This window comes from Pteropus medius, unplaced genomic scaffold (assembly GCF_902729225.1).
Source record: "Pteropus medius unplaced genomic scaffold, Ma_sr-lr_union100, whole genome shotgun sequence".
In the NCBI taxonomy this organism is placed as follows: Eukaryota; Metazoa; Chordata; class Mammalia; order Chiroptera; family Pteropodidae; genus Pteropus; species Pteropus medius.
Window position 1 is genome coordinate 964,156 of NW_024354886.1, and position 26,829 is coordinate 990,984.

The 26,829-nt window shown below is 34.6% G+C and overlaps 1 protein-coding gene across 4 annotated transcripts in view; it reads left to right on the forward strand.

Moving 5' to 3' along the window:
• The window catches only part of KIF6 (kinesin family member 6), a 369,244-nt gene that overhangs the window by 78,216 nt on the left and 264,199 nt on the right, over window positions 1-26,829 (forward strand). For all 4 annotated transcript variants that reach the window (XM_039856356.1, XM_039856357.1, XM_039856358.1 and 1 more), the window contains exon 6: window positions 14,705-14,834. In XM_039856356.1, the coding sequence (XP_039712290.1) occupies window positions 14,705-14,834 (130 nt within the window). The remainder of the gene's footprint in view (window positions 1-14,704; window positions 14,835-26,829) is intronic.

The following is a 26,829-nucleotide window of genomic DNA, read 5'->3' on the forward strand; positions in this document are numbered from 1 at the left end:
AAGCTGATAGTCTCTCTACTACTGAGACCAAAGTAAGCCTTTAATATTTAAAAAAATTATCTGTTGAAGTCAAACTATGAAGTAGACTTTTAAAAGATGATAGTATAAAGAGAGTGTAAAGCATGAGCTCTATGAATCTAAGTCTAATTGACATAATTAGATGCAGCCTAACTATGAGAAGAACAGGAATGAGAAAAGTCCATTGAACTTTAAGACAGGTAGTATAATTTAGAGGAAAGAGCACTTAACTTAGAAGTTAGGAAATCTGAGTCTAGTCCCAACCCTGTAATCTTAGATAAATTCTTTTAGTTTTCTGGATTTCAATTTGTCTATAAAATGTGTTCATTGGAATATACAATATTTAACAGCCTTCCAACCTCCAAATCCTGGAGTTCAAAGATTGGCGACTTCCCAGAATAGAACTTACTCAGTAACTCTTCCCCACTTCAAAACGAATAGGAAATGATTTAGGTATTTTCTGTTGTCCTCCTAGAAAAGAGCCTTAAGCCTCTTGAGAGCAAGAACAATGCCTTAATTTACTACATGCCTTTTCATTTCCCAGCATGCCTAGCATTTATTAATGGTTCTCAGTATTGGTTACATTGTCTCTATAGATGGTGCTAGCTTTCTAACTTAAACTACTGCTTCTTCTTTAATAGCTTTGTCATTTTGTTGGAGAAGGAGTTCACTGACTCAAATCAGTTGTGACTTCAGTTAGAAAACAATGAACTCACACAGACACACACACACACACACACACACAAAAGTGGTCTGAAAGATGTTCTTGTTCCTAAATTTTGTACTATAATTACATGACAACAAATCTCACTAAAATCAAAATGTCATTAAGAAAGAAGATTATTATATCCCAGACATATTTACCTCAAATATATCCAATACTATAAAATTCCAGTACAACTCAAGAATTGCATAGTCTTTTGGTGTGGAGATAATGTGATTTAACTGATATTGAGTCTGCTAGTGTTCTCGGGATTTTGAGGGTTTGCCTTTTACTAAAATTATAAAGTAATTCTTTATAATAGAATGTGACTTTTGCTGTACCTGGATTGGGTTAAGAGTATGCATTGTTAACCTAATTTCACACACTCTTGAACTAGTTCTAACTCTGAAGTCCCATCTGTCTGGTTGACCGGGTTCATTATTGTGAGCTGGAATGTCCCAAACACTCTGAATACTATCTAAAAATAGTAGGCAAAATATCTGTTGTCCTTGGTTCCCTCTTTCAGTCATCCTTTTGAGGGACAATGGCAATGTACATATTTGATCCCTTCTACATTCTTATACTTAGCTTAACCATGTAAAATCAAATTTGAGGTCATTTTGATGTTGTGTAATAACAGCCATCAGTAACAGGTTCCTTCCGGTGAGTGACAAAGCTTCCCCCAAATCACCTTCCAGATGTTCTTCTCACATGAACTCTACTTTGTTCGTTTCTTTTTCTTTTACATTCTAATGAGTTCTACCTCTCTGTTTTTTGCAGTAGCATTTCCTATAGACTACGTATAGATTTTCTATATATGATGTCAAGGTACCAGACTAAAGTCAACGGCTTTTTGCAAATGCTGCTATAGTCATTTAGCAGAGTTTTTAGATACAATACCAAAAGCATGATATGGGAAAGAAAAAAAAACAGATAAACAACTTAAAAATTTCTGCTCTTCAAAAGACACTATTAAGAAAATGAAAAGACAAACAAGAAACTAAGATAAAATATTTACCAAACACATATCCAATGAAAAATTTGTATCTAAAATATACAAAGAACTTTTAAAACTTAACAGTAAGAAAACAAACAATCCAATTAAGAAGTGAGCAAAACATCTAAACAGATACCTCACCAAAGATATACAGATGGCAAATAAGCATATGAAAAGATCCTCAACATCATTTGTCATTAGGGAATTGCTAATTAAAACAACAAAATTCTGCAATATACCTATTATAATGACTAAAATCCAAAAAACTGGCACTATCAAATGCCGGCAAAAATATAGAACAGCAACTCTCACTTATTGCTGGTATAAATGTAAAATGCTACAGCCATTTTGGAAAAACAATTTCTAGTTTCTTACAAACCAAACATATGACCCAGCAATCATGTTTCTAGATAATTAACCAAATGAGTTGAAAACGTATGTCAGAACTATAGATAACAGCAAAAAGTCAGTGGTTGCCAGTTGTTGAAGAGGAGAGGGGTAGAGTAATGAATAGGTAAAGCACAGGGACATTTTAGGCAGTAAAACTATTCTCTATAATACTGTAATGGTGGATACATAACATTATGCACTTGTTAAAACCCATAGAGTTTTTTTCCCAGCAAATCTATCAGCCATTTAAGTCCCTTCAAGGTAGCCTGTTTCCTTTTCACACAATCCTATTAATCTTGGAAAATTTGCTTTCTGTCACAAGTTGTCCTAGACTGACCTTTATCTTTGTTGCCTCAACATGAAATCAGCCTTTCTCTACAAAGCTGTGTTTATTTTCCAACTTATTTAAACTTAAAAAAAAAAAAAGAAAACCAAAAAGAGTTTACCCATTCCCTCACCCCTTCTCTGGCAACCACCAATCTGTTCTCTGTATCTATGGGAATTTACAACACAAAGAGTGAAGCCTAAAGTAAACTATGGACCTTTAGTTAATAAAACAATAACAAAAAGGAATGAATTATTGATACATTTAACAACTTGGATGAATCTCCAGGGAATTATATTGAGTGAAAAAAGCCAATCTCAAAAGATTGTGTGCTATATGATTTCATTTATGTAATATTCTTTAAATGGCAAAATGATAGAAATAGTTAACAAATTAGTGGTTGAAGGAGTTAGGGAGGGAAGTGGGATTGGTTACAGGCCAATGAAGGATCTTGTGGTGACGGACTATTCTGTATCTTGACTGTGGCTATGGATACACAAAACTACTCATGTGATTAAGTTTTACAGAACTAGATACACAGAGAGACACACACACCATGTGAATACAGGTAAAACTGGGACATCTGAATAGATCAGTGGATTGTATCAATGCCAACTTCCTGGTTGCAATATTTTAACATAGTTTTACAAGATGTTACCATTGATATGGGTACATGGGATCTCTCTGCAGTATTTGTTACAGCTGCACATGACTCTACAATTATAAAATAAAAAGTTTAATTAAAAATAATTGGCTATATATAGAGATGTATATATGTATGTACACATATATCTGTTTCAAATCTATTCTGTATTTAGTAATTTAAATGAAAATAGCACTTCTGTTTTTGAAAGCTTCTTATATCATATGCTGTAAAAAGAATATAGTTAGAATCTAAGTATGTCTCATGAAGTAAAACAGTATAACTGCTGGTCTCAACCATAGGGAAAATAGTCACCTTATTTTAGTATAATTTTAGTATTCCTAAATAAAGACACATATTCTGTTTAAGATTCCAAATGGGCATGGTTATTATTGTTACAAAAAAAGTCAGAACATTCAGCATCTAGTATCGAAATCTTGGCTGTGTTTTGTTTTTAAATAATTTGTCATCAAAGGGAAAAAACAGTTGACAGATGTTAAATTTAATTCACTACATTTCTAATACCTACCAGATATAAAACACTGCGAAGTGCTGCTGGAGTTACAAAAAAGATTAATGCACAGGCTCTGCCCTCATGGCTTAAAATCTAGTCATATAGAATTATTCATTTATTCAATAAACAGTTATTGAGATCCAACTCCGGTTTACACACTGTACTAGGCACTGAGTTTGTTTACACAGTCTTTGCTTTCCTGGAACTCATAGAGTAGGTAAAACTAGTACAAAATAGTATAAGGTAGAATATGAAAAACATAAGAGAAGCACAAAGAATGACAAGCACTTAAAGGAGAAAGAAATTATAGCAGGTCATACGATCAAGAAAAGATTCATAGAGAAGATGACACATGAAATAACCCTTGAGAAGAGGAGTAGGACTTGGGGCAGTGGAGTGTGGCATTCGTGCGGAAACAAAGAGAAGTTGAAAAGTATACAGTTTGTTCTATGACAGTTAATAGACCTGTTTGACTGGAATGTAGTAAGGGAGTAGGTGAGACCAATAAGACTAGAGAGACATGAATGCAAAGATTTGACAGGCAAAATGTGGCCCTTGAAGATTTTTATTCAAGGGCATAGCATGATTGGAACTGCCTTTTAAGAAAAAAAATTAGTCAGCAGTGTGTAGGCCTGGGATGAAATAGATGAGAGTCAGAGAGACCCCAGAGCATCATGGAAAATCATCAGGACCATTTAGTTAGCAGTGGGAGGGATATAAAGAAGGGGGAAAATTGAAGACATCATAATCCAGTTGCTTGAAATTTAACAATGTATAAAAATCTCCTGGGATAACTGTTAAAAATGTAGATTCCTGGCCTTCACCTCCAGAAAAATCAAATATATTTGAGTAAGCTTCACAGGTGATTCTATCAGAGGTGGTTTGCCTTATTCCCTTATTCCTCTCTTTCACCCAGGGAAAGTTCTTTTTAGAAATACTAGAAAAATCTCTCCAGTAAGAGAGATGGGCACCTATTATGTGCTAGTCCTTTTGCTAGCGCCTTATATACAGTAAGTATCTCATTTAAGGAAGTGAGTATCATGACTAAACTGAGGTTCACATTGGTAGTGTGATATTTGGCAGAGTCCATGTCTGCCAAAAATAGACCATGATATCAACCTCAGTCCATCAAATACCAGAGCTGGGGAAGTGGCTGCTCTTACCAGGGAGGTGTGTGTTGTATCTTGGCACATTCCATCTGAGTTCTGAGCAGACTATGGTTTTCTGGGCTTCTTTGGGCCTCGGGAGCCTCTTGTGTGAGTGAGCCAAAGCTTTGAGTCCATTTCAGCTCTCTCTGTTGTGTGTCAGGCACTCTGCAAGATTCTGAGGGTACCCATTTTTTACTTCAAAGGGCTCTAGTGTAGTAGGACAGACTCACAGACTGATCTTTTCACCCTTATTCAGTAAGTGATAAGACGTTATGATTCTCTAAGGGCACAAGAAAGGACATTGATTTCAACCTGGGGGTTCAGAGACAGCTGGAGAAAAACTCCAACATATGGTCTTCAACCGCAGCTAGGTCTTTAGCCTGCTAAGCAATGTCTTCACCTTCCCAGTTCATTTTCTCCCATGCCTCACAATAATCATATCAAATACCTGCCTGCCCCAATAATCTTTGATGCCAATTGTATCCTTACCTTAGAGAGAATATGGAAGCTGTGAAACATGAATTCCTTCAACTTCCTGCCTCCCACCATTCACACTCTTCTACTTTCTTCTAGTCTCAGGAAACTGTCCATTTGAAGAGCAACTCTCTCACTTATGTTCTGGACCCTTCTTGCATCAGCCTATATATGCTTTGTTTGGCCTATGCATTTGTGCTTAAATTTTTTGAAGTTAGCACCTTTAGGTAAAGCATGGATTTATCTTATTTCTATCTATTGCATTGCTCTTTCCATTTGTGTTATTTTTTCTGGCCCCACTGAGCATTTGAAGAAACTCCTGGGCCTATAAACATAGATCTCAAAGTTAAAACTAATTCCAGTCTTTTCTTCAACTGAGTCAATTACTGACACAACTGAGAAGCAAACCTCTTTAGAAGCTTGGGGTGCTGTCCTGCAGGATGGTCTGAACAGGTGACCAGTGACCAATGATGATAAGTCATACTCTATGTCCATCATGGATAGGCCAGAGACTATATTCCTGAAGAAATGGAATATTGCCAATGGCCATAGCAGAAGGAATAGAAAACCTTTCCAGCTTGGAAATGATACACTTCTGCCCAAAGCCTGTCCCACTAGAGTAATAAATAACATGGCAAAAGCTGTCAGCTCCTACTCTGAATGACCAATTGAAATAAATCATTCTCAATGCTAGAAATGTCTTTGATAAGAGGTTGTCTTATCTTGGCTACCGAAACAAAATGCCATAGACTGAGCAGCTTTCACAACACTTATTTCTTACAGTTCTGGAAACTGAGAAGTCCAAGATCAAGATGCTGGCGCACTTGGTTCCCGGTGACAGCTCTTTTCCTGGCTTGAAAATACTTCCTTGTTGCTGTATTCTCATATGGCTGAGAGAGAGAAAGCTCTGGTCTTTCTTTCTCTTCTTATAAGGACTGTAATCCCATCATGGGGGCCGCATCCTCGTGACCTTATGTAAATTTAATTACATACCAAATGTCCCACGTCCAGATATCATCACATTAGGGATTAGGGCATCAACCTATGAATTTTGGGGGGGCACAAACATTCAGTCCATAACAAAGGTGTTAGTTTTCACTGATTCCCTAATATGTGAGGTATAGAAGAATGGGAAGAAATGGCTGCAGTGTTTTCACTCATATCCCTGGAACTTAAAAATATATCTGTGATTATTAGGGTTTTTAGTCACATGAGATTAATTAATGTGAAGAAAAACATTATCACCTCAGTCAATTCCATTTTCCTCATACTTTTTGTACAAATAAATGCATACTATTTATTTTTCTTAGATTAAGAGGTGAAATTCACTTTTTAAATTGTGTATTGATACATATTTGACTTACTCTCTAGTCTTCATAATTGCTTTATACATTATTGCCTTATTCTGATACTACATCATTTTTTACAATCTGTTCTAAATTTTGAGTATATGAAGCAAAATCATAGGATTATCTAAAAGAGTTTTCAATAATTTAAGTTGATCAGTCACTTTATTCTATCCTTTAGAAGAATAGAGTTTGGAAACCCATCTAACTATTACAGCTCAAATAATAGAGAAAAAAATTATTTCAGATTTTCATAAGTACTAAGCATTTACTATATTGCAAGAACTTCAGCTCTTTTAGGAGTATTATAAAGGATTTTAACTGTGTTCTATCTTTAATTAACTTTCCATTTAGTTGGAAAATGTAAATGCATATGAAACACCTTAAGAGATTTCTGCAAAACACAACTGCTCTCAACTATCCAGCTAATAATGTAAAAAAAGGCATACAGATGATTTAGAGCTGCAGTGGTCTCATGAGTGGAGCCCACATCAACCAATAATTTCCTGTCATAGCCCACTCCAGTCCTTTCACACCAGTGTCACTGCTCCTATGACCCTCAATGGTTTTCTAATTTTACTAGCATATGCCAAGACCAAAGTTCTGATTGAGCTAAGAGCTGGCAGTACTGCCAAAGTGAGAGCAGTGCTAAGCGAGCTTTTCATTATATATATATAAACACATACATACATACACACACACACACACACACACACACACACACACACGTATATATAATTAATATTATATATTCATGATAATATGATAATGTGAAAGTATTTATAATTTTATCTTAAATCTGCAAAGTATGTATGAGGAAATTACCTTAAGGAAATATATTGACACATCATGATTATCTTTGTGATGGGACTTTTTAAAAAAATTCTTTCTACTTTAAAATTTTTCAAACTTTTCTGCAAGAAGTATGTATTATTTTTAATAGTTGGAAAAAATAAGAAACTTTGTGTCAAATGAAAATAAATAAAAGTGAATAAACTCAGAACTTGTAAAATGCAATAGCAAAAACTTAGAGGTGTATAAAGATATTTACCTGCCAGAGGAAATGCTATGGTTTTCCCAAATTACAAATTCATGCCTCTAGGTCTATTTCTACAATATCCCCAAATATGGAAAACTTGAATACATAATGTGGGATACTACAATTATAAAATGTGAATAAGAAAGCAAATATTAGTGAAAATGGGAGGGAACATATTTTCTTTAAAGAAAGTTGGTATCTCTGAAGATGACAAATTTTAGTGTATGGCTCTATAATTACTATATGGAATTAGGGCAAACAAAGCATTTTATTAAATGATAGATTATTTGTGATCTTAGAGCCCTAGAAGGAATGCAATAAGGTTGAATGTAATTGGAAATTAGCAAAGGGTAAGAATGTAAGAGAAAGATAAGAGGCATAGTTTTTAATATCTAAAATATTCACTGTTGGAAAATCATGCAAATGGCGATTGTGTATAGGCAATAGTTAAGTGTCTGATAAGCCATGGTTATATACATTAAATTTAGGAGCCATTTATGTGTTGATGATTGCAAAGTGATATTGTTTGGGGATGGGGAAAGTTTGGTTAGTTTAATATAATACAGGAAGATAATCTTAACAAGTAACTAGCAATTCAAAATTTGGATACTCATTATATTTGGATAAAATTTTGGAAAAAAAGAAAATAGAAATGAAAGAATGTTTTATATAGGTGCAAATCTTAGTAAAATAATTAAACAATAGTAATCAATAAATAAACAAACAAATTTGTGAGAAAAGTATTGGTTTTTCTACACATTAACTGTACCTGGTAAAGTTCTGTCTTTACCTATCATGGATAATTCTCATTTTGGTTTTGCATTTTCATAGCAGTGGCCAACAGCTTCCAGTACACTGTCTTGAGTGTTTTTGGTGATGTCTGTTTTTATAGCATATGAAAACATACACACAGTTAGAAGCAGAAGTTTCTTGAAAGTATGAAGATGTTTCCACATCAACACCAAGCATCCCTGAGTCTTGTAGGATACATTACATTAAATGACTTAATTCCTTGCTTATTTCAATGTTGCTCCTTTTCAGACAGGGAATAAATCATATACAGATATTTTTTAGAGCAGTTTTAGGTTCATAACAAAATTATAGGAAGGTACAGAGATTTCCCAAGAACCTCTTGCCCCCACACATGCATAGCCTTCCCCATTATCAACGTCACTCACCAAGAATGAACCTACATTAAGATATCAAAATCACCCAAAGTCCATAATTCTCACCTTAAGTTTCACTCTTGGTATTATACATTCTATGGGTTTGGACAAATGTATAATGAAGTATATCCGTCATGATAATATCATACAGAGTATTTTTACTGCCCTAAAAATCCTCTGTGCTCTGCCTAGTTATCCCTACCCCCTTATCTCTACTCTTGGCAACTGCTGACCTTTTTACTGCCTCAATAGTTTTGCCTTTTTCAAAATGTCAAATAGTTAGGATCATACAGTATGTAGCCTTTTCAGTCTGGCTTCTTTCACTTAGTAATAAGCATTAAGTTTCCTCCATGTTTGTCATGGTTTAATAGCTCATTTCTTTTAGTATTGAGTAACATTCCATTGTACCAAGTTTATGTACCCATTCATCTACTGAAGGACATCTTGGTTGCTTCCAAGTTTTGGCAATTATGAATAAAGCTGCTATAAACGCTCATGTACAGGTTTTGTGTGAACATAGATTTCAGCCCTTTTGGATAAATACCAAGGAGCACAATTGCTGGACCATATGATCAGAGTATGTTTGATTTTGTAAGAAATAGCCAAACTGTCTTCCAAAACGGCTATACCATTTCGTATTCCCACCAGCGATGAATGAGAATTCCTGTTGCTCCACATACTCACCAACATTTGATGTTGTAAGTGTTCCAGATTTTGGCCATTTTAATAGGTGTGTAGTGGTATCTCAGTGTTGTTTTAATTTGTATTTCTCTGATGATATATGATATGGAGCATCTTTTCACATGCTTATTTTCCATCTGTATATCTCTTTTGGTGAGGTGTCTGTTCCAATATTTTTCTCATTTCTTAATTGGGTTGTTTTCTTATTGTTGAATTTTAAGAGTTCTTTGTATATTTTGAATAACAGTCTTTTATCAGATGATTAAGGGAGTGACCGTACAGTATGCAGAAGGATAAGGAAAGAAAAGAATCAAGTGAGCCCAAGGCCAGTTTGAATCAAGTGAAAGAGAAGAGAAAAAGTAATTTTAAAGAAGTGAAGATTTACATGGTTATGTTTGCGTGAGAACCTGATGTTTTTATATGTTAAATTAAATAACAATTTCTAAAATGTCATGTAATTGACTATATTCTTCATTATTGCTAAAAATATATAATGTTAGATAAAACTAGAAAGAAAAAATATAGTTTTTAAAATACTAGACAGAGTTTTCAAAGTGTCTCAAAAGTGATTAACTAGAAAAAATATCCATTACTATTAGCCCATTCTTTATAGATTAAAACTAATACAAAAATTTAGGTTCCTAAAACTTTTTCAAGTGATATCTCTATATCACTTGAATATACCTATTTATATTTCATAGCAAAGGAAATCTTTTAGATTTTTAATCATTCTAAGGAAAACCTACCTTTGAATTTGTTTAAATGCAAGAAGGAGGGCTTCTCTTACATATTTCTCCTAAAAATTTAAATCTCCTCTTTTCCCCAAATTTTCATCATAGAGAGATTCTGAGAATGAGTTTTGGAGTGGAAACAGGGAGGTTGAAAACTATCGAATATTCTCTTTGCTGAAATAAATAATGGGACTATGATTACGGCATGTGAAACATATCCAGTTATTTAGAAGAACTTGGTGGTCCCTGTCCCATTTTCATGAGGCCTGCCTGTTATTGATATTGCTCTAAGTCAAGGTAACTACACAGGACTACCTCTAGTCTGTGTGGCATCTTCATGCGAATTATTAAATGGCACCCTTGTCATTTGTTACAAAATTGTTGTAAAATTCTAGTTTGGTTAGAATACACTTTTCTGCTCTCTGACAGACATTTGTAATAATAAATATACAAACTCATGATGTGAATTGTACCCCTGTGGACGTGGTGCCATTGTACAGTACATTGCTTGCACAATCACATGGGACATTTGCAAGTAGAAAAAAAAAAAAAACAGAAATCACTATGGCAACATTTGTCTATAACATGAAAATGAGAAACCAGATGCATTGCAATAACTCCTGGAAAGTTCTTGTTCAGCAAATTGATGGTGTTGGAATGTTGTGAAGGTAGGGCATGGGATGGGGAAGGTTCTTTCATTGATGGCTTCCATTATTGAGAACAAGAGCTAAGCTATTGCTCTTTATATATCTTCCAGTCAGTTAGAAAGAGCCGGCAAATTCCAACTACTTAGCCAAATGGAAAAGATTCTCTGTTTACAGAGAAAACACAAAGCTTGCTTCTTCCCCATCATTAAACAGACTGAGTATACTTAGCAGAACTTTTCCACTTAGGTGTCCAAGTTAAGGCTATCAGTGACTTTTGCTTGAAATCGAAACATTTTAGAAACATTTTTATAGGGAAAATGATTCATAGGCCCTTTCAAAAATAATCAAATAAATAGTTTGGGGGTTTCCATCTTGGATTTAGGATGTTTATTTAAGAAACTCTAATAAAGCCCTCTTTCAAGCCTATGAAAATTATAGTCAGAATCAAGTGGCAGACTAAGGATTCAGGAAATAGCTATTGATTTGTAAGAGAGACAGAGAGAGAAAGAAAGGGCCAGGGAAGGAAGCAACTTGATGAGAAACTTTTGCTAATGGTTCTTATTTCCTCTAACTTAGAAAAAGCATTCCACAAGCAGCAGAGTTTAAAGCATTCTCACTTCCAGATTAGCCCACCTAGGCAAAGGGTAGTACCCAGGGCATGACTCAGGCTGAGCTTCTCTGAGCAAAGGCATGAGAGTGGGTGAGGCTGAAACATTGGCAACAAGGCTTAATGAAAAAGGGATTTTTCAATGAGGTCAGGCAGGTCAATAAGGGAAAGTCCAAAGCCTCATACTGAAGGTTATTGGGTAGAAACTAGGAAAGAATCTGAAGAGAACTAGCAAGGGAGACCTTGAAAGGGAAAATTGAACCACAGAAGATCCCATAATGATGTCAGAGATTGAGCCTTTTATAGCGTGCCCAGAGATGAGCCCTAAGCAAGAAGAGAGCCATGAAAGAAGCTGAACTAATTTGGACATCACCCTGCCTTTTAATTTACTTCTTTAAACCTCCATGCGCAAAAAAAAAATCAGAAAATAGCGAGGGAAACATAACAGAAAAGTCAGAGAAATGCATAGTGATGGGTTACAAAAGACAGCTTAAAGTTCAGAAAAGCTGGGGGTGTGTGCAAATTGTATTTTGATCAAAGTGACAAAGCTGGACAAGCACCTGGAAGTAAATATAGAAGTATAATAGTTCTGACATAGCCACATTGGAGATCAAAGGTTCTGAATGATTTAGAAGAAAAAAGTAGTTTGGCCAAATGCTACTGATGACATTTCACAAACACTTTCTACCTTATGCTCCTAATTATTCTATGTAAATGTAATCCGAAATCCATTTAGGTTGTCTAATAAGTGAACACTCAGAATTCCATGGTTGCTTGTTTTCTGCATTTTTTATTTCAGTGAAGTAATAGTGAAAGATATATGTGTGATCTGCCATTATCACTTAGACTTTTTTATTCAGCAATGATATAAATCCTGTGGATGTCTAGGTAGACCCAGGGTCCCTGATTGAGCTTTGGTTATTGCTTTGGTTAATGGGTAGCTTAGTTGATCCATCAGTTGCACGATTGGGAAGGTAAAAAAGAAACTTTCAGTGAAAAGACAGGCTTTTTAAAATCCATGTTGGTCTTGCCTATTAGATATGGCTTCAGAGTGACTTCAGTGCCAACTAAGAAGATGAGTAACTTTACCCATTGGGCATGGGGTGAATCTGGGTGGAAAGTACAAATAAAAAAAAACCCAGAAACCTTCCACTATCCCAAATGTCTACCTTGTAGAGTTATTAGAGAAGAAGCAAGTGGCTCTCAACCTTAGCTGCACACTAGAATCACCTGGAGCACCAGAACAATCAAATCAGAATCTTTTAGAATGGGACCTGGCACCAGTGTTTGTTTGTTTTATATAAGTTCCACAGGTTGTTCTGTGTGCAACCAAGGTGAAAACAACTGGATTAAATAAAACACTGCAGGTGCTTGGGATGCTTTTGGTGCCCAATGAATGTGAGCATCCTGCTCTTTGAATCATTTTCTGTTACCCATCTCTCCCTTTTCGGAACTTGTAGAGAACAGTATTGTATCTGTCTTGGTCTTACACAGCATGTATCAAAGGTGACTTTGCCTCAGCGTTGGAGAATACTTTTTATCTTCATGTTGAAAAAGACAGAATTCTCTTCTTTTCTCACTTTTCGTGTACTGTCCATTACTTATTTTAAATTTTTATCTTCCTTCCAATATTACTTACTTTTTTTAACCTTTAAACTCCCAAACCTGTGGATTTAGGAAGATTTCTAACCTTTATGTCCCTAGAGATTGAATTTAGCCAAATCTTCTCTAGCACTTCAGAAGAATCAGGGTAGAAATAAAGTTTAAGGAATAGAGGGGGTTCCTAAAAATAGAACACAATTCATCCACTTCAGTTAAAAATGCTGTCATGTTCTCCAAGTATTTTTGAACTCTTAAGCATTTTTAATAAGCTCACTTATGAGTCTTGTTGAAAAATAAATAAAATACATTTGTTTTCATTAAGAGAAGTGATCTTTTTCCATCTTAGTTGGTACTGTTGAAGGAGACAAAACAAAGTCCAAAAGTTGGCAAAGGAATACATTATTAGTGACATATTGGTCACAGATGTACTGGTAGAGCTACATTTTCTTCCTGTGATTAGTATTTTAATGCCCACAAATTACATATGAAAGTTCAGATAACTTCCTTACAAAAGGGAAGGATGACAATTATGGCATTGCAAAATCTTCATTTTTAAAGTATTCTTAGTGTGTTTTTATAAAAAAGGTAAGTGACACATGTTTATTTGCAATTTATACTTTTCAAATAGAAGTTGTGCTAGATGATACTTATTATCAATTCCAAATGTTTTAAGCAAGGACAGATACCTGGAGGTACTTTTTGGCAATACTTGCAAATTATAAGATTCCCTTCCCTTAACAATTCTTAAAGTCAGGAAGGCAAAACTCAAGAGGCAGACAGGAACTTTGTCTAGTAACTTTATTGCTTGAATCTGCAAGCCTTCAAAGCAGAGTATGAGGAGTTTGGCCAAGTTGTATTCAGTTGCAGAAAGTGCTAAAAGGGCTATAAGGGGAGTATGGACAAGCCAGCTCCGGAAGCAGGGTTAGAATTCATCATGAAGGAAATGATGTTGGAACTAGGCTGCCCATTAGGGCAGTTGAATAGATGAATGTAATGCTAGAGCCAAGGCTCTGACTGTAAGGATGTAATGGAAGGAAAGGTAGGTTATAAAAGAAAAAGGGTCAAGAAACACGTCTGATAGACATAAAAATAATAACAAACTAAAACTTATGTAAAACTTCTTGAAAATTTTTTTATTCACCTTAGTAAGAAAATTAGACAAGGGAATAACTCCTAGAGGGATGATAGATGCCTTGATTTCATCCTGTTTAAGTTGAAATGTCATATAAATTGAAATTGATATGAAATTGAATAAAAGGAAGAAAGTAGAAGGAGAAAAATTAGTGCATTACCTATGCGAGAAACTGAATTATAGCACAGAAAAGACAATATGATCATGTTTCCTGACATATAGGTGGAACGTTATCATTTGCATTTTTAATTCAGTAATAATATGCATTTTAAGATGATTCAGTGATCTGATGATTGCAAAGACAGATGGTCTTAAATCAGAAGCTTGTAATACTCTTTGCAGCCCCAAAGCTATTGTACTGTTGAGGTAACGTCAGTGTTTGATGCTAATCTGGTACAGTCTGGTGTTTTGTGTATTATTTGATTTTATAAGTTCAAGATGTCATACTATACAGCTTTTCAAAACTAAAACTTGTAAGAAAGACTTTGAGTCCTTTTCATTCTCAAAGTACCTTGTTTTTGTTGCTTCTCATTTTTTCTAGGAAAGTGACAATATTGGAGGACCCTGATCAGAACATTCATTTGAAAAACCTGTCTCTTCATCAGGCAACCACGGAGGAAGAAGCCCTGAATCTGCTTTTCTTAGGAGACACCAACAGAATGATTGCAGAGGTAATAAACTTCTTTGCAAGCTGGTTTTCCATATTATAAGATACAATAGAATTTTAGGGGCAGCAACAACCTTAAAAATGATCTCATCTAAATCTCATGTTATAGGTTAGGAAACCTAGATCAAGAGAAGTGAGAAGACTTACTCAATACCATCCAGCTAGTTAATGTGCAGGAACTGAAATCTAGACTCTTAATTTTTCTATTTCTCAATTTTATACAAATTGGTTTGCAGGTAATGACTGACGACTCATTAAATGTCTTAATTATAGGAATTTCTGCATAAATTTTGTAATATAAAAATACATAATTCATTTTTCCTAATCTCAGATGATCCATATATTGGCATATGTTTATATATCCATGTATTTAGTGAATTATTATTTACAAAGCATTTAGAATAATGCACAAAACAGGAAGTGCTCTATGCATTTATAGCTATTGTTGCAGATCTGGCGATCTGGGAACACTGCCATGGTGTATAATATAAGCATGTCCCAGCGCAATATTTGGGACCTGCTTCTACTATTTGTCATTAATCTGACATTCAGACCTAACTGGGCACATATATTTTACCTGAGAACACTAAGCAGGAGCCGGGATTGACCTAGCTTGGTCAGGAGCCCATAACCTCAACCAGGTACTGATTGGAGATGGAAGGTCATGAAGCTCTCATCCAGTGACACTGTGGTAAAAGGAGTGGAGTAGTGTTGGTGTGGGAACAGTTCCCCAGATGCACAGCTTCCTATTACTACTGGCCGTTTCCTTTTTAAACCATATTCCCCGAGTTCTCTTCTGTCTCTGATAAGGAACAGTAGGTGAGGATAGTAACCTGGGAGGGTAAGTAGTCTGAGAAACTTTCTTTCAACTGACTTTTTCCTGCCCCATTTTTACCCTCTGGAATGCACCACCTTAGATACAAGACAGATAAATGGAAATCAAATTCAGATAGTGAAAATATGGTGTCGACATCTGTTTTTGTGCTGGGCCCTTAGTTTTGTTGGTGGCAGTAGTGTGTGTGTGTGTGTGTGTGTGTGTGTGTGTGTGTGTGTGTGTGTGCTTTACCAGTTCTGCCTCAATACTTTTCAATAGACTAACATATAAATTTGTCTTATGAGCCATATATAATTTGAATTTAAGGACTCTTAAATTATTATTTTCATTTTAGGAAAGTTTCACATATTTTTTAATTTCAGAATATTTTGTTTCACTTTACAATGTTTTGCATTTGTGGTTTGCTTTAATGTTTTGCCCAGGTGGTCATTTGTGATGCTCTTATTTGTCACAATAATTAAAGATTAAGGAGTAAAGGCAGATTAAGTATTAAGGAATATAATGATGAAAGATTTAGCATGTCCCATTAAAAATCCTGTTTCTTCTTACACAGTTTAAAAAATAGCAAACTAAGAGATACAGAATACAGAATTCCTGCCCATCAATGGAATACAAAAAAGAGAAAAGGTAGATCCATAAATGCTTTTGGAAAACAAAGTGGAGAAACCTGTCCCTGCCTCAATGCTAACCTTTCTCCAGAAAGGACTCATCCTGAGAGAAGTCAAAGCCTTGTCTTCACAATTACATTCCCTCATCTTGAATGGGTTATTGAGGGCTTCTTGCCCTGATTCACCCTGATTCACCATTCACCAATGGTCATTGGCCATTGCTATGTAGTTTGTTAACTTTAGCCAACTGCATCTTTTCAAGGTATTGTTTTGTAAAGTTTCAAGGGTCTCCATCTTTCTTTAATAAGCTGAAATCTAAAGAAGTCCAATACGAATAGTGCTGGTGTGCATTATTTTTTCAATTTATTCAATTTATTCATTTTTCTTGTATGAAGTCTAATTTCTTGTAAACCAAATTTAATAGGTTTGGGGTGTTTCTGTGCTTGCTTTTATTTTTCTTTGGTAATAAGAGCTACCATGTTATATTGAGAACCTGCTCAATAGATTTAACATTGTTGTAAACACTTTATATATTTACGTATTATTTCCAATTCTTATTTTATAGATGGAAACTAAGCCTTGAAGTATTAGAATACTTGCCCAAGGTCACACAACTGATACATGACAGAGTCAAGGTTCAGCTTCAAGTCTGATTGATTCAAAAGCTTATGTTCTTTCCTTATGCCATTTTTCACAATTACAAGAATCAAATTGACATATGTCAACTTTTTTATGTGAGGATAGATTTCTGAATTATTTAAAAAGTATAGCAAGTATTTAGCACTTCAGTTTATCTCTTGAATTCATTGAAAGAAATTATATAAAAATATAAAGGAAAAATAACTGTCAATCCCTGGATATACTTTATTATTCATAGTCTCTGAAAAGGCACGTTTTAGATTATGACCTAGCTGTCAGAATGTAATTTGTCAGCACAGAACAAGCTTACCAGGATAAAAAGAACACACTATTCTTTTTTTTTTTTCAAAAACAAGGTTCCCAAATTCCCATTTACATGGAGAAATCCAGAAGTCACCATGGTAACCAGAAAACATTTGCAAAACAAAGTCTGAATATGTGAGACATAAAATGGAATGCTCTTTCCTTTCATGTTCTCTCCCAAAGCCAGCATTTTAAGGAAAAGTTATTAAGATTAGCTTCATCCTCTTCTTATTTATTTAGAACTCTTAAATAATTTCTGTAATCCTACCAATGTTTTGAATAAGATTTTATTATATCCTTAGGGTAAATTTTTTAAAAAGTTGAATTGCTGAGCCAAAGAGAATAAATATCATAGATGCTGAACTGTGTATGACCCAGTGTCAAAGCCCAGTAGCAAGTGTGACTTGACAGTCTTTTGTCTTATAGTTAAATGTTCCTATCAATTAATCAAGTCTAACTGAGCAAGACATTCTTCATTTGATTGTCTGGCCCTACATAGTCCCATAGCTGGGACATTTATTCAATCCTGCGATAGTCCACAGCACTCTGTCCCCAAGTATGGCTGGAAGATAACTTGCAATAAAATACCCTGTCATAGTTGAAAGATACAGTTTCTTGAATTCTATTTCTGACCTATGGCTTCAGAATCTCTTCAGTGGAACCCAGGAATGCACATTTTAGCATTTAAATGTACACAGGCTAAAGTTGGGGGAGTTTGGGTTTTACTATTAAGAAGTTGGTTGAAACCCATTCCCAGAGAAGTATGTGTGCAGTTTCATATTTTGCATCCTTGGCAACACTACTAAATTTGAAAATTCTACCAATTAGGTAGGCAAAAAAAAAAATCTTGTTTTAATTTTTATTTTTGATTACCAAATTCTTTTATATCTACATTTACCATTTGTATTTCTGTTTTTGTTTATGTTTTTCAGTTGTTTTTCTTGTGTAGTATTAGGGTAGGCCTGGTTGATTTGTTGACTCTATGAGGACTGGGATTTGGTCTTGTTCACCCTATAACTGCCACTCCTAGAAACAGAGCCTGATACATAGTAGGTGCTCAGTAAATAATTATTGAATGAATGAACATTAAAGGTAATAAATTTTTGTCTTTGTCAAATATTTAGCAAATATTTTCCCCATTCCATAAATTTTCTTTTAGTTTTCTTTTTTTTAATATAGTCAAACAGTATTTTTATTTTTTGGTTTCTGCTTCGGCTATCATGCTCAGAAGTGAGTTCTTCCAGTTAGTGTTGATGTCCAGTCTGTGGCTTCTTCACCATCACTACACATCCCTGCCAGGCAGTGGTGAAGAATACGAGCTTTGGAGAAGACTTTCTGTTCCACTCTGGCTCCACCCCTTCCCAGGTGTATGTCCTTGGGCATGCTGCTTAACGAGTCTAAACCGCACTTTTTAACCTCTAAAATTGACATAATAATACCTACATTCTAGGCTGATAGTAAGAATTAAATTAAGTGACATTTGGAAAAACCTTACAGTTCTCAGCTAGCAACTATTTAAAGACAAGCCTGTTGACTTGTTCATCTCTATGCTATCAGTACCTGGCATAAAGGTGGTCCGTCATTAATTAACTGTTTTGTTGAACTGAAGGTGATATTTTTGATACACTGTGCATGTTGGTGAGTACAGAGCACATTATAGATGACTTTGACTTAAAAAAAAAATTGTGAGACTCTAGACCTTTTGGAAGAGTTTACTTTCCAAATAATCGAACTACCAATAGTGTTTTGGGGGTTTATAAATTATTTTTCCAGCATCTATTTGAGGTCTTTCTACCTAATTTTTTGCTTAAAATAATAAACATACTAGATTTTTCTGAGTTGTGCTGATATGCTGTGTAAGCTTTCAGACTTTGCATATTAACAAACTTTTAGAGTGAGCTGCATGATCTTGTGGATATGCAAAAACATTTGGGAGACTGAGTGTGAATGGAGAAAGTAGGTTTATGCTGGTTATAGGAACAGCCGTCATTGGACATGTCGTCTAATAATATGAGGATAGCACAGAAAGGAAAGAGTAGCTTTACTATTAGATTGTGTTTGTTAATAACACTAAGCCTCAATCTCCTTGTGTGGTGTTGTGTGGTGTGTGTGGGAAACAAGAAGATTTAGGTTGTAATTAGTGTTTCAGAATCATATTCCACCAGACCATTAGAGGCACATTGACTAAAGCATACTTGAAGATTTTTGTTTGAAAGATACATTAGTTATATAATTAAAAAGTTTATTCCAAGATTTGTGAGCTTGGGAAGAGTAAAATATGCAGCAGGCAAAAGCTTTTGGCTCTGCCCTTATTATAATATAAATAGCATCTATTATTAGGTCCCAATAGGCAACTAGGAGCCTTAGCAAAAGATGTGTTGACAATTATAATCTCTCCTCTCATCTACTGTGTATCCTTAGTAGAAGTAAAGAAACTTAAATTTTGAGCACTTATTGTATGCCGGATATTTCTCTCTCTTTCTTATATCTTATATATGAGGTATATGAGAAATAATGTTTTTTAAATAGTGATTCTGTGTTATAACATTGTTTGCATTCTGTTCTCATCTAACCTGATTAGTGGTATTGCATGAACCATGCATTTTGAGATCTAAAGTATTTATTAAAGTAAGTGAAGTGATATGGTACAGTAATTATTAGAATGTTAAAAGGTGCGTACCCCATATACATGATTAGAGAAACATAATTTGGGGGGCTGTAAAATTTAACTGTAGAGTGTCTTCTGATCTTTAAAATTCCAATTTCTGATTAAATATAGCAGAAGAAAGTAATTTTTATTCTACTCCCTGTTATTGAAATTCACCAACAACAGCAAAAAAAATATGAAAAATAGTGGAGGAAAAAAGCCATCTTTAGCAAAACAAGGAAATAACCATAACCTCAAACCATGGGAAAAACCTGCCAAATACTATGAAATTTGAATTATGGTGAGAGAGGGTGCTGAGAGCCAACACATATATCCTCCAACCTCAGGCAGGATACAGTTTCCCCTTTAAGAAAGGGTCACAATTCTCAAACACAAATCCAATGATCTTTTGGTTAGAGTGACGAGCTCTGTGAACATAGGCAAGTATAGGGGGAGTGGTATTGTACAGATATTTATTCTACGCAATAAAATGTGGACTCAAAAAAGAAACCTTAAAGACAGTGCTTTTTTGTGGTCAGTGGTCTAGGCTCATTGCCAAGAAAGATGGCCTTTGGGGAGTAGGTTCAGTGAGTTTGTAACTTAAAAAGTTTTACCATCCCATTTTTTCTTAATGCAAAAGTTTGAGGAAAGTGTATGCTTTTAAGACTAAGAACATAACAGATATAGAGTAAAAGTATTCTGGACACAAACTTAATTTGAATATTCCATCCTCCGTCCCCCAGACTACTCTTCAGGAAATAGATGGACATAAGTGACAGAAAGAAAACAGCCAAAGACCTATCCGTATATATGGAGTATGGGGGGAATGGGGAGCAGAAGAATGCTAGGAAACATATATTTGAAGGCCGAAAATATCAGGGAGCAGAGGATGTGTTGTTCATAATCTTAAATATGTTACCTAAATGCATTCTTTGTTTTTAAAAATAGCTTAAAATATAGAAGGGTTCAAAAAAAGATTACAAGATAAGACAAGAAGATGAAAGCCAAACTTGAGGAGCTTATAAAAGAAATGAAAAAGAAAAAGAAAGCCATTATAGAGATGAAGATGCCATTAAAAGCAAAAAAGGAAAAGGAGATGAAGAAAGGAAGGAGGGGAAAAAAGAGGAAGAAATGTGTTTGAAAAATAAAAATATAAAAAGTAATGAAAGTGATACTCAGGCAAAGGAGTACCAAATTATACATAATTAGAAATGGTGAAGAAGAGAAAAGAAAAAAGACAACAGAAAAAGCATAGAGAGAAAGAGAAAGTTTCCTGAATTTAAATCTGCAGATGAAAAGGACACCCCGTGTCTAAGGGAAAAAATGAAAGCTCAAATCCAAGATAAAATCTATTTAAGGTACTAAATTCCAAAACTAAAGAAAGAGCCTTATGGACATTCATTCAGAAAATGCAAGCCAACAATAAGTGAAAATAAGAGAGACTGTTCTCAGACTTTTCCACAGTAGCATTTGATTTAAAAGAAGACAGATAAGATAGACAACTGGAATGAGTTAATTATTGCCATTAAGGACAAAATTTAGTTATGATTCTTCAAGCAGACAAGAAAAAATGAGAAATGTTTAGGCATTTTGAGCTACATTGTTCAGAGCAAGCTTACAGGTATTGAATTTTAGGTAAAATACATGTATACTTGTTTAAAGAATCTTGTGTGACAAAATGTGTAGTGTCTTGCCTGTAACTGTGAAAGAAATATAAAAACTTTTTGCTTCTATTAGTCTTGTATAATATCTGAGAGCAGTACAGTAAGTGTAGTATATTTAATTGAGTACGTCAGTCAGGATCCAGTCAAGAAAACAAAACCACTCTGTATTTAAAACAAGAAAATCAGTGCAGATAGTTTTGATTCATAGGTGTTGGAAGAGTCTGAGAAGCCAAACCAGACAATGAAGCAGCTAAGAAGTTACCAGCAACAAACAAGAAGAAGCCATTACAATGTATACAGGTCTCAGCTGGTAGGAGGTACTGGCAGGAGATTGGAGGATGTGAGGAAGGGAAAAGCCAGAGTTTTTCTCCCCTTTCCTATTTTCCCAACTGGATGCCAGCTAAACAGAGTGTTGGGGGAAATGCTGCCTTTAGGACTCTCAGCATCTCTGAAGAAAGTAGAGAAAAGGGAAGGAATGGATCACAGGGCAAAGAGGCCTAGGATTAGCCCCTGAGTAAAACCATCTCTGTAAAAAACTGATAACTCAGATCAATTGTTTTTGGGTCATTTTACAAATCTGGAATACATATGGGGGAAACTGGCAGGAAACCAATTTTGGCCATAGTTTTAAGCATAGAAGCTATTCTTCTAGCATTTCTTGCTGATAGATATTTTCATTTTTTGGCAGGCTGACTTTTGTATCTATTCCTTGTCTTGGTTTCAAGCTAGGAGAGAAGAGACAGGGGTCTTCTCAGCCACCAAACCCTTCAACATGTAATTTGATCATGCTTTGGGCATGCCATTCGGAGTCTTGCCAGTTCTAACATCAAGAGATCTTTGTGACCATAGAGAAAACTGTGGAATCTTTGAAATGTGGAGAAAATATTATTGGACTATAAAATAGAGTGAAATAATATACCTAATACTAGACATCTGTGCTTCTGGAGTTCTTCCTTCAGCATCTCTACTGTGAGTGACATTGATGTCCAAACCCAAAGATTTTGTTGAGAGCTATCACAATCAATTTGACAGGATAAACTTCTTTCATAAGAATAAAAGTTTTAAAAAATATATATATCTGAGTTCTACTTGGTGTAGTATCACTACTTGTTTCTAGTTGTCTGTATATAGAATAGTAAAGGGTATTTTCAGCTTACCTATAATCTCAAGGTAATTAGTATGTATAAAAAAGGTTTACCATAAGGATAGTTTACAAATGAACTTCTATAAATTCTTGAGAAGATCATTAGACTTTTTAGCCCCGTAATATTATTGTTCCAGTTATGTGTATGGTCAAAATTGAAAATTGTTAAGCTAAACTAAATTTTAAAAGGAATAGAAAAAAAAGATTAAACTCAACTGAAAAGAGGAAAAATATGTGCTAGATAATAGGGATGAGTTATTTATTGCCATTGAGAACTAAATTTAGCTATGCTTGTTCTTGCATAGCTAAAAAATGTTTTTAAAAAAAGGCAAGAGAACTTTTTGGATCATGTAGTTTTCATTGTTCAGAGAGAAAATCTATACTCTGATGATATGATGATATCCAGTCCAAGAATGATAAATGATAATTGAACATAGCTCTGATTAAAGATAGAGGTAAAATTCCTCCTCAATCTGCCATATGTGCTGATTTTAACATACTTAGATTTTTATATAATTGTGTTTGATTTTGATTTGCTAAATCCTGGAGAAATGACCCATAGGGAAGCAATCTTCTGAATTCTGACATCAATAGAAGTGCCATCACTAATTCTGACATTCAGGTTTTCTAAATTTATTGTCAGCTAATAAATCTTTGAGGACATGAAAATTTTAAAAACTATCAAATTGATTCCAGCCTTGTTAGGAGGGATATATAATAAAATATAGTAGATTATTCTTATCAGAAAGGTGAATCATAATTGCTAGAACATTCTCATTACACGTTCCAGATTATTCCAAAGCTTGCTTTTAAATTTTAAACAAAATTGGTGTGCCTAGTCTATTTTTCTCTTTTACAAAACTACTCTGACAATACGCTGAACCTAGAAATCCTGCAAGTAGGGAAAATGATTTTGATTAATTTTCTAAATGCCAGATATCTTATAAAGAGAAAAATCACAAAGGAAAATGAGCAGTTTAAGATCATTCATTTCAATAGAGGTTTATCTAATTGGGGATATTTTGCCTGCTAGGCAGTATGTTCTGAAACAACCTCAAAAAAAATCAAGGCAGGTGTTTACAGAGTCACGTGCTAAACCACTAGGTTTGGTCAGGCCTCACTTTTTCCAGGCTGAGTTAAAGTATATTAAGAGCATGGTAGGCCTCCTAATCCAACTCATTTACTATGGTAAAAACTACATTAGGAATTATTTATCTAATCAGGATGGAGGGGTTAGGTAATCCTTAATTAGGGTAAGTTTTAACGTGAAACGCTAGGATATCAGCCTAGAAACCACATGGAGGTTAATATTTTCAGTCTTTGATTCAAATAGAGGAAGCGATCAGTTAGGATATCTTGGTTAGAGAGTGTTATTAAATCTAGGTTAGAGAATAGAATCAAATAAGAATGGCAGTGGAAAGCTGAATTCTGGATTTTCTGGCTGCTGTGGTTGGTCTTAGCTAGTTTCTTTTAAAGAGTCTCAAGTGTGTACATTATATACTCCTGTTTAGTCTAAAGGAGATTTTCTTCACCTAACCTATTCTAGATTAAAAGAAATTCATGTTGAGATATTTCATTTCAAAATAGCAGAGTAATAAAAAAAAGATTTTGGTACATAAGAATGGAATGTAAGTTAAAGATATGACAAGAAATAAACAAGTATTCAAAGGAACCTAGAAAACTTTATATGTGATATAAAGTGATTATTTGAATCATTGAAGGCTGTATTGACTATCATCATTTCTAAAGTGATGGAAAACATGTGAGATTAAAAGTAGAAAAGTTACAAAAAACATATGTAAACACAAAAACCATATTTCACTTATCAGTTCTTGCCCCTAAAATTTTCAGTCTTGAAAATGGACACACACACATACACAAACACAGAGCATAATGAAGTAATTTTGAAAAGTGAAAATTTTATTTTACAGGGAATCGTTGTTGATCTGATGATAAGAGTATGCGCAACAAAATTATAGAGCATCAGATTGCTTGTTGTACATTGGTTATAAAACCCAAAAGGAAAGATGAATAAATAGCCTTTAGGAAATGTTTATCAGTCTTACCTGATTTTTCTTGTTATAATGTTTCTTTTCAAATTCCTGTTTCAGCCTAGGAATATTTCGTGATCTGCAGAAAATTATTTTTGTGCAATGAAATTTGATATCTTTTTTGCCACATGAAATTGTTTCTTGTGGCAAATTGAGTGAGAGCTCAGCCAGTGCCAGTAAATGGCTTGAAGGACTGTGGGAGATTTTCTTCAATAGAGATATGTGGTGTTTCCTCAATTTAATGCAATATTATGTGAAATGCTCTGTGAAAGCAGCTTTAAGTACCACTCCACAACCACATTGCTGCTCCAAGCCCCTTCTATATAGAAAGTTTGAGGCTACAAGTGTCTGAGAGGGTCATTGTTGGGTCACCTTTTATAATCTGCACCACACTTTACATTACACCACTCATTTTTGTCCAATGGATCACACCATCGCACCTCACTACCAATTGTAACAAATTGTCTATTAAGTGTCATAATTTTTAAAATGATGGACATTTAAAAATCCATTTGGAACAATCTGTTTTGTGGATTTTTCCAGAGTTTGGATATTAATGATCTACTATGTGCATATGTGTTAAATGGCCTTTCTGAACACAATGTCTAACATCAATTGGGAATAGTCCAGGGGAATTTGTAAAGATAAATAAATTTTGAGTAGGCTTATTTTGGGAGGAGAGAAAGGGCATACTTTTCCAGTAAGAAATACTAGGCATTATTTGACTAGAAAGAGGACATTCTAGGCAAGAGAAAAGGCAGCTGAAGATATAGAGGGTAGTGTTTAAGAGCCCTGGAATCAGGCACAAAGAATAATTGAAGACCAAAATAGATAGAGAAATTTGAGTCAATCTAGCTGTTTCAAATAATTTTAATTTTCAGACTCAAATTATATTTCAGGTACTTAAAGAGTTTGCAGATCTAGCCTCTGAATTATCTGGAGGTTTTTAGAAATTATGAAGCATTCCATAGAGATTCTAGAAAACTAAAGATAAGCAAGAGTTCCATTTGACAAATATTGTTGAATACTATTATGTTATGTCATGCTAGGGTTACAATGATGAGTAGGACACAGGTATTGCCCTCAAGGAGTTCAACGTCTAGATGGGAGGAGGAAGGAAGTGGAGAGCCTTTGTAGAGGAGGTAACCTTCAGATGGACCTTCAATGAGAAGTAAGATTTTATTATGTTGGAGAAGAGAAAGAGGAAAACTTTCATTGACCACAGACTACAGATAGGATGAATCTGCAAGGGACCCAGTGAGCCTAGGTTTTTAGACTTTTACTCCACAGATGAAAGTCATGTATTCTCAACTTTCTAAAAAAGAAAATATATTTGGAAAAAGACAAGTAAATAGTTTTGATATCAAGCCCTAAAAAAGGATCTGAAAAAGGGTTGTTAATAATGGTCAATAAGCAATTAGGAAATAGCACTGATTCACCTTAAACTAATTTCATTCACTTTTCTAATAAGGTAAGAAAAATTCATGGGTCAGGCGAATTCAATTTATTTAATAAAGTATCTCGAAATATCCTGTGGATATAAAGAGGAATTGAAGGCATATGAAAGTACTTGGACTGAAGCCAATTGGAAAATACCCATAACTGTTACCTAACAGAATAGAAAGTAGTGGTGTCTTCATGGAATGTTGTTATTGTGCACTACTCAAAGTCCTACACATTGTATCAATGAGGATATACAAGATATTTTCATTTGTAGATAGCACAAAATTTTAAAAAAATCAAAATCCAGAATTATCTCAACAGATTATAATGTTGAGATAAAACTAATCGGATGATCATCCAAATAGAGGTATTGTGTGTGTGTGTGGCATGTATTGTGTGTAGCCATGGCCCAGTGTGTGTAATGGCAATGGCATCCCACCTTGAATTTCATAGTATGGGTAAAAGGCTAGGGAAAATATGGTATAATACTTTATATGCTATTTCCTGGCAACATTACATTTAGATTGCCTAGATTCTAGTGTTCTCTTCTGTGGTTAGGCTACTTTAGAAAATATATATTCAATTCAGAATATGAGAATGCCATGTTTAAAAACATAGTTTGATAAACAGTTGAATAAGACACAGTTGAAGAAACTAGAGATAAT